Here is a 14,170-nt window from a genome sequence, read left to right as displayed (position 1 = left end):
TTATAAAAGATAAGCCACCCTATACTAAACATTTTGGTGCACCTAAACCTATAGATAAACTTTTATTCAATATTCTGTGCTACATTTTTACAATAGACATTGTTAATTGTCTTCTTCATTTTAGTTAAATGTTCTATCAATGTGATATTGTTTTAGCAAATTTAATTGGCTTTCTTCCTAATAATATTTCCATTAACAAACAGATATATTTTGAGATATCTCTTAAAGTGACTTTCAAATTAAGTATATTATTTTCCTATTTTTTCCCAGAAAATTGCCTTTAAAAGAAGAAAATGGAAAAGAAGTTTTAAGTCAAGAAACTATAGAAATTAAAGTTTCTAATGACATCATCCAATCAAAAGAAGATGACAGCAAAGCATAACGACAACATTACAATGGCTTGAAGAACACTACAAAGATCATTCGGATTGCAGTGACCCTATGACCAAAACTATTCCATTGACCTTAATTACTTGGGAAACTTCTAGCTTGGAATAGCTTGTACACATATACATATGAGATCAAATACTCCTGCCCATGGTCCATTTCCTTCTGTTGTTGTTGTTGTTGTTGCTGTTGTTGTGTTTATTTTGTTAATAATTTCAATATAGAGACTTGACTGGCACCAATTCTTGGGTATCTATTTGATTTTATGATGGAAGTACTGCAATTTATTTATGGTTAAAGTGCTCTATTACTTAAGAACTGTATCTTACACCACGACCAAGTAGATTTCAACCTCTCTAGCAAATAGGGGTATAAGAAAAAGCAGAAAACGAAAACTTTGTGAGCTAAGTGTGTAAGAAAGCTGTGCATGTTTATAAATCCTATCTTGGGGAAATCGATGATTAAAGTGTCTTTCAGTTTAAGATGAAGGCACTTAATAAAAGTTAGACTTTTTATCAGGGGAATTTCAGGAAACTTGGGCTTGAAAGAGCCAGTTATCTTTAGAGATATTAAAAATGAAGCAAAGTTTGGAGAACTATTTTCAAGTTATGATTACAGTGAATTTTCAACATTGATTTTTGGTAGAATAAAGTGCCAGATCAAAATTGTTACCCATTTGAAAGAATATTAAGTTGTGTGTAAAATTAGATTAGACTCTCTAAATCTTTTTCTTTTTATATATGCCATATTCGCTCACAATGAATTACACACACAAAAATAAATGTATTGCAAGTAAAAATAATATTGACTCTGCCCTCAGCTTCAAATAAAGTAAATTGAAATGGGAATTATATCAATACGGTGTCTCAATATTTTTATAAATATAGGATTATCTTTTACGTTTTAAATAATTTATCAAATATCAAGTCTTAGTGTTCAAATACTTCAAATCATATCCTCGTATACATTCTTAGCCCATAGCTTTAATCTTTGTTTGAAAACTGATTTTCCTAATGTTACAGGTCCTTCATTAAATGTAATTGGCTAATGGAAGTTAAAACTTGAAAATGATTAACATTTAATTGTGCCATAAAGGTGTAAATAGTAATTGAATTTACTCTCTTTATTTTTTTCCCCTCTGAATGTTGTAGTTACGAGTCATTTTAGGATTTTGATAAATAATTTTGGTTGAAGAAATTCCTTAACTATTCTACACAGACTTTCTAGTATCACTCGTTAGGGCCTACAGCAGAATAAAATACTTATTAACTTCCAAGCTATGCAAGCTCCCAGAGGCAAAAGACTAAAATATGATTTAACTTATATGTAAGGCAAACAAAAAGTATCTATGATAACAAATACACATACCAATTGGGAGCAGGTTTTAGATTTTCTTAATCTAGCAAGCCAAGGGTTTCTTTAGGCCACATCCCATACATAACTTTTGGGGCTTCCTGCGGTATTACAGCTTAGACATTGACTGGTTGGGTAATACATTAGAACAGAACACTAGAGGACTTTTTAACCGTTTAGAGCAACTTATTTGGGAGTGGCTCTTCAAAGAGATAATTTAATGAATATTAAATATAATATTAATACCACTCATGAATACCTTTATTTACAAAATGCTTGAAGCTATCTGCCAAGGAGAGACAATGAAATAATTTTATACTATTCCTCACTTTTCTGGTTGTCAGCAGGACATAATTTGCCCATCTGCATTTCAAGGCACCAGTCTCCACATTGTCATTATCAAAACTTGCAGGTTATAATTCAGGATTTTCTCCTTGCTATCCTTTCTATTATATGCTGAAGAAAAAGAACACAATTCCCAGGCCAACCTAGGAATTTAAATACTATCTAAAACAAATCAATTAGATTATTATAATTAACTTGATTACCCAACTGGTCTTTGATGAATTTGACTGTTGCTGTTGAGTTCATGTTTGTCTGATCACCCGTTCATTTTATTTTGCTGTTTGTTTTGTACCGATGTGCTAAAACTAGTCAAAATACTTGAACTTGTTTGTGCAAAGTGAACAAGCTTAGCGAAGTGTCCATGACGCAATAGCCATGAATGCTATTTTTTCCTGGATAGAGCCACATAATTTTAAGCTAATGATGGTGAAGGAATTAGGATGAAAAGAGAAAGCAATTTCGCATGTTTACTTATTGTTACATTTGTGCTATTCTGCAAGAACAGAGAAATCATAATAAAAGAAACAAAATATTTTTGCGTTTTCTCAATTTGGACGTTGTTTCTCTTATTTCCTTGTAATTTCTATGTAAAGAATTGACTAAAATATTTCTTTTATATACATACACACACATACTGTTCATTTTTTGCCATTCATGTGGAGTGACGACCTGAAATTAACAGATAATCTGGACCTAGTTGTAGACAATTTCAAGTACACTATTTCTGTTGTATGAGTGGTCCTTATCTCTTTTCCTTGAAATTCATGCCATGAAGGAGCAAGGCAATACTGTGATTTTTTTTTTAACATTTCAATGAAATACTCCAAATTACTCTATTTGTAAGTTTTCAAATAAGAGACATCCTGTAGTAAATTGTAAAATATGAGTAGAACTGAAATAACCTGTTTCTTACTTTTCATTCTTATCTTAGACTAAAAATATCCATGCAATTGTATAAAGTTATTTTGCTGTCTGAGAGTAACCTTAAGCATTAGTACAAAATGTCAAGAGTTGACCAAATATAATGATTGTTAAAATATTTTTAACCTAATATTGTTTTAAACCAAGCAACAAAGATATAATCAAAAACATTGGCATTTCTTCATAGATTATGTGCAATTAGACAATGACAATCTATATTTAAACACCTATAGGAAGAATAGTAGTATTAGAATTCTAACTCTTATTTTGTTTCAAAATTGACACAAATTAATGTGTCAACATGTTTTATAGTGATATGCGAAGAAATTAATTAAAAATTGCAATTTCTAAAGATTTATTTATTTTTTTGTGAGGTAAGACATATTCCATTCTGTTTTCACTAATATTTATCATTAGTATAATGTTTCTTATGTTTTCTTTTACTTTTAATATTAATATCTCTGAAATAATTTTTCAAAGCTATTTGATTCAGTAAACTTCATATAAATCTTAACCTTCTAACTAAACATTTTATTAAATAGAAAGATTTTATAAATCAAAATATTTATTTGAATGCCAACAATTAATTGTAACTTTGCAATGACACCTTTTTTTTTTGCTTATTTTAAATAATTAAGGTATATTTGTGCCTTTGTATTTGCATGATGGTTTGTTTTATTAAAAGGAAAAAAAAACTACAACTGCCATCATTACTCATATATTTTGCTCATATATGTGACACTCAAATGATACTGTTTTATTTACATTCAGTGGATATGCTCAATTCAACCTACATTACCTTGAATATAAAATCTAAATGTAACCAATTCAGCTACATAATTTGTTCCTACTCATGACAAAATTATTCTATTTATACACACACTCAAAATAGTCTTAATTTGTTCTGCATTGTTTTTCTAAACAATAAAAACATTCAGGGTATTGTTGAAAATGAGTTTTACCTGTCATAAGACAAAGACAGCAGACGACTTTTAACAATGAGAAAGATTACCATGGTATGTATCACTTGGGTCTTTCTTGTGCCTGTTGATTTGTATATTTAATCTGGGTTAAGAAACAATCCTTTATTGTTTATGATAAGATAAATCTGATAAAAGTGTCTACATCTAAAGTGGGAGAAAAAATATTAGCCATTTGTTAACTTAAGAAATATTGGAAGAACATATTATAAGTATTTATTAAATTTACAATATTGTTTTTCATGGAAAAATGTAAATGCTCATTTTAAATCCCTCAATCAAGTTTTTTTACATAATTTTGTCCAGAGTGTATCGTATTTTATGAATAGCTAAATTTTTTAATGGAATCGTTAGCATTACTTTTCTTTAGAGAGAAATGTTTGCATCTTCTTACTAACCCTTTGAAGCACTTTATATATATATATTTTTATTTCAGTTTCTTTTATACATTGAATCACATACGTCACTAAGCTTGCAAAGTGAATATTCCAACATGTATACATTTCTCACCAGTCCATTATTTTGTCTTTCTCACACTGAAATTGCATATGGATGTGCTGACATATGCTAAAATTAAATTATAGATCCTCACTAAAATGCTATATTTCAGTCCTGAAGTAGAAATCTTTCAGGAAAATATTCTACTTATGGACTTAATGATGTTCTGAGATGGAACAATTGTATCTATTAATGAGAAAGTTATAAGAGGGCCTAGAAATAGTAGTGGGTGAACAGATATCATTTTCTTCCAAATTTCACACTTCCTTTTTAAAACTTGCATTTACTCAAGTAGATGCAGCAATTTAACAACATTACACAAGAATCATCACAGATTACTTCCCCCCGTATAAAAGTCAGAGGCTTTCATATATAAAATGGTAAATATTTATTCAATAACATTATATTCTTTTAAAAAAGTTCATTATTTACTATAGAATTCTACCAATAACAAGTATATTAATTGATATTACCTCTTTAACTTTTTTTTACTATTTTTAGAATTTTGGGCACAAAATGTTCTTTAACTTTTTTTTACTATTTTTAGAATTTTTGTCTCAAAATGTGCATAATTATTATTTTTTAAATTGCCCACATAAAATTAAATAGTGCTACTTTCCTTTTCCTTTTGGAAAATGAAAATATGTATCTTTTGGCATCTGATTTTAGCTTTCCGTGAAAGAGACTAAGCAAAGCTATGTCTGTTGGAGCATTTCAGATCACAACCAGACATGGGAGAGTATAGGAAGAAAGAAAAAGAGGATCAGAAAGGCAAGAGGAATTCCTAGATGTGGAATAGGTAAGAAGGACTTAAATGTGGAAAGTGCTAGACCAGGGACTAACTAGGACCATTATTTAAATGAAATGTACAGCCAATTATGATGCAAAGAATAAAACAGGGAATCCAGAAGACAAAGTTAACAGAAATCAAACCTATAATTCAATTTTGCAAATAGTATTTTTCAGAGTAACACGCATACTACAAAACAACTGGTACTGTTAAGAGCAAACGTATTTGTTCCAACTCTTAAAGGAATGTATGTGGTTTAGCGTTTGCTTCTAACTCTCGTTAGAAATATGTGAACTTCTTAGAAATATAGGTTTAAAGAAAACATTTTTTTGGTATGTGAATCCTATCCTGTATTCAGAATGCATTAAAACAAGCTTTTATTTTTACTGACTTATATATTCATTGAAATACTATATTCTTAATTTAGCTACCACAATGTTTTCTTATTGTTTCAGTATAGTATGTCCCTATGAAATGCTGTATATATATGTCTAAACTGTAAAAATTATACTGCAAATGTTGAAGTTTTGTATTTATGAGAGACATTGAAAGTATGGCTTACAGTATATCGAAATTGTCACTCTTCACCATTTGTATATTAATAGTAAAGATACTTTTACTTTAATGAAGTGTTGCATTTTATGTTTATTTCAAATCATATCTATGCAAAGAGTGAGCTTATGACTTGACAAATACTTTTTTCAAATAATTGTACATATCTTTAGATATTCAAAAGAATAAAATGTTTTCTGCCAAATCTTAAAACATTAAAACTATATGGAGGGCACTTCCTTATATTTCTGCATGGCCTAAACAAAGAACACACTTAACTTGATTTTGATACCAAGACTGTTTTATTGACAATCTCTGGGATTAGATCTTTTCTTTCTTCTATTACTTTTAGAAACCTTTAAGAGCTAGAAAGTGTGTTCATGAGAAAATGAGTCTTGGGTAAGAAAGGATCTTCCTAAGTTCTTTTTGAAATCATGTGCATGTCTCTTTAGATGCCTCTCTTTCAATACATTATCATGCCCAGAAAGAAAAGAAACAATTAGCACTCTCAATATGCTGCCTGAAAATCTCCTTCATCAGATTCACAAATTCATTAGGCACATTTTCTCTTTTCCAGTTGATCACAGAGAACAATTTGCCTAAATGTTCATTGCAAATGCTTTATCTCTGGTTCCTTAAAGTAATTTTCTATGCTCCAGCAGACTTTACTAACAGTATCCTCACCTTCATAAAGGCCTCCATCTCCTGCACAGTTACAAAGGTGACAGAAGTTTAAGGTTTTCTGGACCAGCAGATAGTGTAATGGTTACGTTGCTGAACTCCCACATGGTCAATTGCAATTCAGGTCCCAGACATGGCAGCTTAAAACTCAAGCCAGGAGCATGTGTGTGCATGCCCAAAATCCCAAGAGGAGAATGAAGGAGAAGGAATTGTGGCGTGGCAACCCCCCTGGGGAGGTGATTTCTTGCTTTCTGTCTCTTTGTCTCTATCTCTCTGGTGAGCACACATGCTGAATCCCAAAATAGCTCTCCAAAATAAAAGAAGTTTAGGGTTTTATTATAATAATAGCCTACTGCAGTCACCAGTTTTTGTTTCATTTACCTGTATCTTCCTATTATATCTCTGTGAAATAGTACAATGAAGTTAGTAGCTTACAACATACAAACGTATTATTGTATAGTATTAAAGTTCAGATTTTACTAAGCCTAAATCAGTTCCAGCAGGACTAAGTTAGAGGGCATCTATATACGGTACCTGCAAACTATCACTCATGATCCCCTTCCAACTTCAAAGCTAGCAATTGCATTATTTTAACCTCTGCTTCCATCAACATCCTTCTCTGACTCAGACTGCCTGGTTCTATATTACCAGGAGCGTTGTGATTATATTGGGTCTACCTTGACAAACAAGCATTCTTTTCATGTGTATTAGTGTGTATGTGTATGTATGTGTGTGTGTATGTGTTGCTAACAGACATGCCTGAGATGGGGTGATTTCTTTAAGAAAGCAGTTTATTTGCAAAACTCAAGATTTTGGTTGCTGAAAAAAAATATACAAAAGCATCACAAAATGAAGTAAGGCAGAACTATTAGCGGAGCAAAGTGTAGTCTGTGTTCATATTTTCTTCTTGTTGTGGTCTCATTCCCTCTTATAATATCCACCATAACTCAGTCATAGGGGCACTGTCAGAAAGACCTTATCACACGCATAGGCCCTACCCTAAGTCACCATGAAGGTAGTTTAAGTTCTCACTTAAGTACCTTTAGAATATGATGAAGCGCCAACACATAAAGTTTGTGGGACATCTAGTCACCAGCCACTATGTCCAAGTTCCAATATATGAATCTTTGGTGGACAAACCATTATCCGAACTATAACAAGCATAATTTCCCCTACTCTTGACTCTTAATCATATCTGCAATAACTCTTGTTTATTTCATGGAACAAAATATATTTGCAGGGGTTAGGAATTAAGACATACATCGATTGAGAGAACCACTATTCTGCTTATAGCAGCCTATCTAATAAAGCATTGCAAAATGTAATGACTAAGGCAATCACATGATTGCTTGATTGCTAGATAGCACAGTGCTTGCCAGAGAAAAAGAGACAGAGAGAGAGAGAGAGAGAGAGAGAGAGAGGGAGAGAGGAAGAGAGAAGAAAGTATCTCCAAACAGATGATGGGCAGTCTAGGGAAATGGTAGATCATAATCCTTTCTCATCCATCTCTCTCATTTTGGGATATTTAGGCACATGTGCACATGTGCCTAGCATGTTTCTCAAGCTGCTGGGTCTGGAACTCAAAGTATGTAATCAGTCTTGTGGATTCCCTGTGCTTTAACCACAAAGCCACAGAGCCAGATCAATTGTATTTTATCTCAATGAGTTTTTACATTACTTATCTCAATTTTATATTTTTTCTTTTTTTCCCTTCCTCTTTGTTAAGATCGGTCACTGTATTAGGGTTCTCTGGTGGAAACAGAACCATAGTAAATACTTATGTTTCTTATACATACACACACGCACATGTGCTTAATTACTTTCTCAGTTTATATTCAGTTTGGTTCATGTGATTATTGAATCCATAAAGTTCCATAAATCTAGAAGACCCAGAAAAGCATGTATAATTCAGGGAGACTCAGTGAACATGGTAAGACCAGCGAATTTCATCAACATGTGTCCATCGGTATACTTTGTTGCTATTATCTGAGAATTGAGTTCCTGGGTCAGCGGTATTGTGTGGGATAGCAAGATGGTGAACAAGGCATGGGTATAAATTCATGAGATGATTGTTTAAAAAAAAAATCGTTGAGTACTGGAAAGTAAAGATTTATCCAGATTGAATGTCTATCTCAGTAAGAACAAAATGTTGGGATCAGCAGTTAGCGTAATGGCTATGTCGCTGGACTCCCACATAGTCAACCGTGGTTCACGTCCCGGACCCGGTGGCTTAACACTCACGCCGGGTGCATGTGCGTGCGTGCCCAAGATCCCGAGAGGAGAATGGAAGAGAAGGGATTGCGGCATGACCATTCCCCCTGGGGGGGTGATTTCTCACTTTCTGTCTCTCTGTCTCTCTCTCTGTCTGGCAAGCACACAGGCCCTATAGCGAAAACCTCTCAAAAAAAAAAAAAAAAAAAAGAACAAAATGTTGCCTCTTCTATGATGGAAACTGCAATACATAACAGAAACTCAGACTTGGTCTCTGCTTTTGGCAGATTGGGCATTCAGTTATGGCCTTAGTGAGGTTGGCCTTGTGAGTAGGAGTTCACATTTCTGAGCCCATTTTATAACTTCTTTCTTTACCCTGTGTCCATTCTGTTCATGAACCCATTGGGTGATGTCATGGAGAGCTGAAATGAGAGACTGATGCTATCCACACAACAGGTCATCTTGACCATTTGATTAGCAATGTTATACTCTACTGAGGTTATCCTTTGGTGAACATTCACATAAGACACAGATACCCTCACATTTTTGTGCTCAGTCTGAGAGTTCTATCCACACATCTCTTTCCCAGATTGCTTTGTCACCAGTTTTCCAATCATATTTCTTTCTAGTCCCTGACCATCCAGTTAAACCATTGACCAAAGATCATTATTCAGAATATAATCATTCGGGCATTTTTTCCTTTTGAGTAAAGTTAATAATAAGGTACACTTGTGGAAGTTCTTCCAACTTGAAGAATTTTCCTTTGATTCCTTTGATCCCTTTGATTCTCCACAGAAGTTCCATAGAGAGACTCTGGTACTGCAGCTGTCCACTTGGGAATGGTCCCTGAATACTGTGTAGAACTCCCTATAAACCAGTCTTAGGTCTTTCTCTGTGTACCAATTGTAAGAAACTCCCCACAAGGCCATAGCTCCAGACTGGGAGAAATAAAGCTTTGTAGTACTGTCAGAAACCATGGTCTTTGAGGCCAGTTCTTTGTGAAATTTAATCTGTGCTTTCAAAGTCTGCTTGGCCTTGATATATGCCATTTCATTTGAAAAAAGGTGTTGCTCTAGGTGTCCTACTTCATGGTAGGTCAGTCACACCAAATTTATAATAGATGGCTCAGATCACTTGCATTTCATGTGATTAAGTGGTTAAGCGTTCAGTCCCTACTAAGGCCCAGGAGCAGGCCAAGAGCTGTTTCTTAATAGGACAACCATTATCAAATTATGTCAGGGCCTTAATAAAATCCTAAAGGCTCTTGTGGTTCACCTGCAAGATCCTGGTAAAGTCTCTAGACAGAATGTCTATCTGCCACTGATAATTCAAGCACCATCAGCTCTGCTGGATCATGGGGACTAAGGGTCAGAGGAGCAGCCTGCACAGCAGCCTGGATTGCTGTAATACCTTCATTTGTTTTGAGCCCCACTCAAAGCTAGCAGCTTATTAGATCACTTGGTAAATGGGCTGGAGTAGTACACCTGAATGAAGACTGTATTACCTCCAAAATCTAAGGAAGTCTGTGAGCCATTGTGCCTCTTTCTTGAGGGTAGGAGGGCGACAGCAGTTACTACTTATTGTTCACTTGGTCTAGTCACTCTAATGTCACCAGTATAATGGACCAGTGCAATATCTTATGGGTGGGAAAGTTAATCAAGGTCCTTTCAAACTAGAAGACAAAGGGTTGGAGAGTTGATTTACTCCATTGAGAAGACAATGAATATGTATTGCTGTTCTTGAAATTTAAAAGGAAACTGTAGGCTCAATTGACATGAAGAAAAAGACATTTACCAGAAAAATAGCTACATACCAGATACCGGTGGGTGCGTTAATTTTCTCCAGCAATGAAACATGTGATAAAGCATTTACAACTGGAGTGACTACCTTATTAGGCTTGAGACAATCTACTATCATTCCTAAAGAATCATATGTATTTTGTAGAGGCTAACTGGGAGGGTTTAATGGCAGCTTTGCCGTAATCACCACCCCTGCATCCTTCAAATCCTTTTTATTAGCACTATTATCTGCAATGTCTTAAGAAATTTTTCTGGGTAGAGATATTTCCCATGGTTTCCACTGGATTTTTCCCACCATAATATTCCTCACTTTCACAGTAGACAACCTGTGAGATTGGGAGTTCAACTTGCATTGTAATTAAGACAGTCACAGCATGAGGTTTTGAACTTTTTTTTTTTTTTTCCAATAATTTCAGCCCTATTACTAGAAGGAGTTCAGAGTTTCTTTCACAGCACAAATAAAATCCTTCAGGTCATTTAAACCAGGTGTCCTAACCCCTGAGCTACAGACTTGTGCTGGTCCATGGCCTGTTAGGGCCCCCAACAGGACACAGTGGGGGGCGGGAGGTGGGCCCACAGGTGAAGCTTCTTCTGTGTGCAGTAATTCCCTGTTTTTGGCGTTGCCACCTGAGCTCCAACTCCTGTCAAATCAGTGGTGGTACTGGATTTTCCTTGGAGCAGAAACTATTGTTATGTGATTGCTTCACTGTATAATGCAGTGTGATAAGGGTGGAAATAGGGTGCAGGGTGGATGTGGTGCACTTGGATCACCCAGGGACCACCTGTCCCTCCATCCAAGGAGGGATTATCTTCCACAAGGTTGGTTCTTGGTGCCAGAATGGCTGGGGACTGCTAATTTAATCAATAAGCTAAGATTTCAAATGTTGAGCTCATCTATTGTTCCAGATTACTTTTTGCAGTGACATTAGGAGGACCTAAAAAGTGTAATTATATTTATTAGTCTAACAAGAATGTTGAAAGGTATCATATTCCTTCCTCTTAAGGATACTTGGTTAGCAGTATCCACCACAAATATTTTGTGTGACTATATAAATATCAATAGTTCACTGCATGGGCTATTACTGTTTTCTTTATTACCAGAAATAGAAACATTAACATTTCTAAAAATAATCAGATTACAGAAACTCAAGAAACTCCAGAACTCAGGTCAGCAGGTAGTGTGGTAGTGAAGTGCTGGATTCCACAAAGCTGACTGGTTCTAGTCCTAGATCTGGCAACTTGAAAATCAAAATGTGTGTGTGGTGTTTGTGTGTGTGTGTGTGTGTGTGCATTCTCAAACAAAAGGGTGTTCGGAAAGGGCTCAGAGAAAAAAAAAATTAACCAACCTAAGAAGGTAAGGTTCTTTGTTGAAAGTGACGTATGTATATGGTAGTTGATACTACCACATACGCATGCACGCTTTTAAAAACTCTGATGTATGCCATAAAGACATATAATTAAATATAGATAAATTATAAAGTAAAAAAATTAAAATTATATTTAAAATAATGATTTTTAGAAGTTTAAATCTTAGCTTGAAACTCAAAGTAAAGAAAACAGGTAAAATTAACTAACATGTTTTTTTTTTTGCAGAGGTTTTCGCTATAGGGCGCATGTGCTCACCAGACAGACAGAAAGAGACATAGAGACAGAAAGTGAGAACCCCTAGGGGGGGGATGGTCATGCCACAATCCCTTCTCCTCCATTCTCCTCTCGGGATCTTGAGCATGCACCCACACGCGCCCAGCGAGAATTTTAAGCCACTGGGTCCAGGACACGGACCACTGTCAACTACATGGGAGTCCAGCGACATAGCCATTATGTTAACTGCTGGTCCCCAAAATTAACTAACTTTTTTACACCAGAATATTTAATAATAAACAGGGGCCAGCAGAAAGAAGAAAAATATAAAGAAAAGGAAAGAACTAACTCAACCAAAGAAAAATATCAGCAAAAGCAGCATCTAGTATAACAGTTTCTCATTAAATGTTCAAATAATATTGAAAATGATAGAAATGGCACTATAAAGCAAAAATTTAAGGACTCTGGCAGTCACTGTCCAATAATACTGCATCTAGTTCAGAATGTATTTTAATGGAATTTTATTTAAAAGATTTTTTTATGCCGCAGATCAATTTGATTCTTAATATTTTAGATTAAAATATTGGTGAATTATAACATGGTAGGTGAAACCTACAAAATGTTGAAATGCCCATTCTTAAATGATAACATGTCTTATTGACTTTGGTCATTTTTATTATGCTTCAATACATATTTGAATCACTAGTTATCAAACTTTACCGCAAATAAAAGTTTAAGTTAAAATTATTCATGATGGGATGCAAGCATACATTTGTGGTAGTGAAAGAGAGAGAAATGAGCACCCTCTGCAGGGTCTGGTCCTGCCAAGATCCTTTTATCCAGTCCTCTAACTCATTGGATCTTAGCCACTTGTGCATCTGCCCACTGTCTTTCAGGATGACAGGTCTACGGATTAGAACTGCAGTCACCATTTGAATCCAGCTTCTCTCTCTCTCTTTCCCCCTAAGGTATTATTAATAACTACATTTATTATGGGTCTGTAATGCTACTCAGGCAATTAGAGCCCTGGCCCTGAGTTTTGTACTCCACTTTGCCCGGCATATCACACACACACACACACACACACACATACAGAAATGTATTAACACCTATCAACATGTTCCTATGAGACACAACCCTAGCTTCCACAATAGCAATGACATCTTCGGAGTGATTAAAGATTATATACAATATTTTCTGGATCTGCCCCAAAATGGATTATCTTGATTAAACACATCAGATTTGACCTCATAGCCACTCAATTAGTAATGGAAATATCATCTAAATGCCATTACAGCAGTTAGACTTAATTTAGACAAGATAGCAAGCTGCACTAGGATAGTTAAGTGACTCCTGAGCTGCGCATTGTCACCGTTCCTTGGAACTGGTCAGTTGAGAAGATAAGATTAAATTAATGATATTGGACTCTCACCTAAATCTCAATTCCAGAAATTATGACATGTGTTGTGTGGGATGCAGCCTTATCTAATAAAAATCTTTTAAAATGATGATAATATAAGCAGACTTGTACATTGACTGAGAACTTTAGAATATATTAAGGAAAGAAACTAAAAGAGAAATAAATATGTTGACTGAATCTGACATTTTTGTCTATGTCCTTCGAAAAGGTATGTCTTCAGCAATGAATTTTATAGCTTTCTAACAGAATGTTAGAGTCTAAAAAATCGCATTCAAATGGGTCCAAGACAGAAAACTGTAAAAATGGGGAAAAATTGGGAAAATCAAGAAAAATACTTTATTCATATTGCCTTAAAATGACAACTCTGTTTGCTTTATTTTTCACAGATCTCTTTGTACAGTTTTCCAGTGATTGTATTATGAAATGCATAGGTGACTTGTAACAATCTATTGGTATTAACATTTTTCTAGTTGTTATGGGTTGTGGAAAGTTCATTTCCGCTTAAGTTCCTTTATTTCTGGTTTTGAAATTTTAATTATAATTTCTTTCTCTGAATTTCTTTGGATTTATCTTGTCAGAGGTCCACAAAGCTTTAGATTTGTATACTTTACCAATTTTGAAAATATTTTAGTCATTATTTATTCAAACACCC

At 34.5% G+C, this 14,170-nt stretch overlaps 1 protein-coding gene across 1 annotated transcript in view; it reads left to right on the top strand.

Moving 5' to 3' along the window:
* The window catches only part of NCAM2 (neural cell adhesion molecule 2), a 602,380-nt gene extending 601,370 nt beyond the window's left edge, over positions 1–1,010 (top strand). The window contains exon 19 of the mRNA XM_006162056.3: positions 271–1,010. Within this exon, the coding sequence (XP_006162118.1) occupies positions 271–382 (112 nt within the window). The 3' untranslated portion in view covers positions 383–1,010. The remainder of the gene's footprint in view (positions 1–270) is intronic.
* Positions 1,011–14,170: the final 13,160 nt, after the last annotated feature.

This window comes from Tupaia chinensis, unplaced genomic scaffold (assembly GCF_000334495.1).
Source record: "Tupaia chinensis unplaced genomic scaffold, TupChi_1.0 Scaffold139612_1, whole genome shotgun sequence".
Lineage (NCBI taxonomy): Eukaryota > Metazoa > Chordata > Mammalia > Scandentia > Tupaiidae > Tupaia > Tupaia belangeri.
The sequence above is the reverse complement of the archived record's forward strand: the minus strand, read 5'-3'. Positions and strand labels throughout refer to the sequence as shown.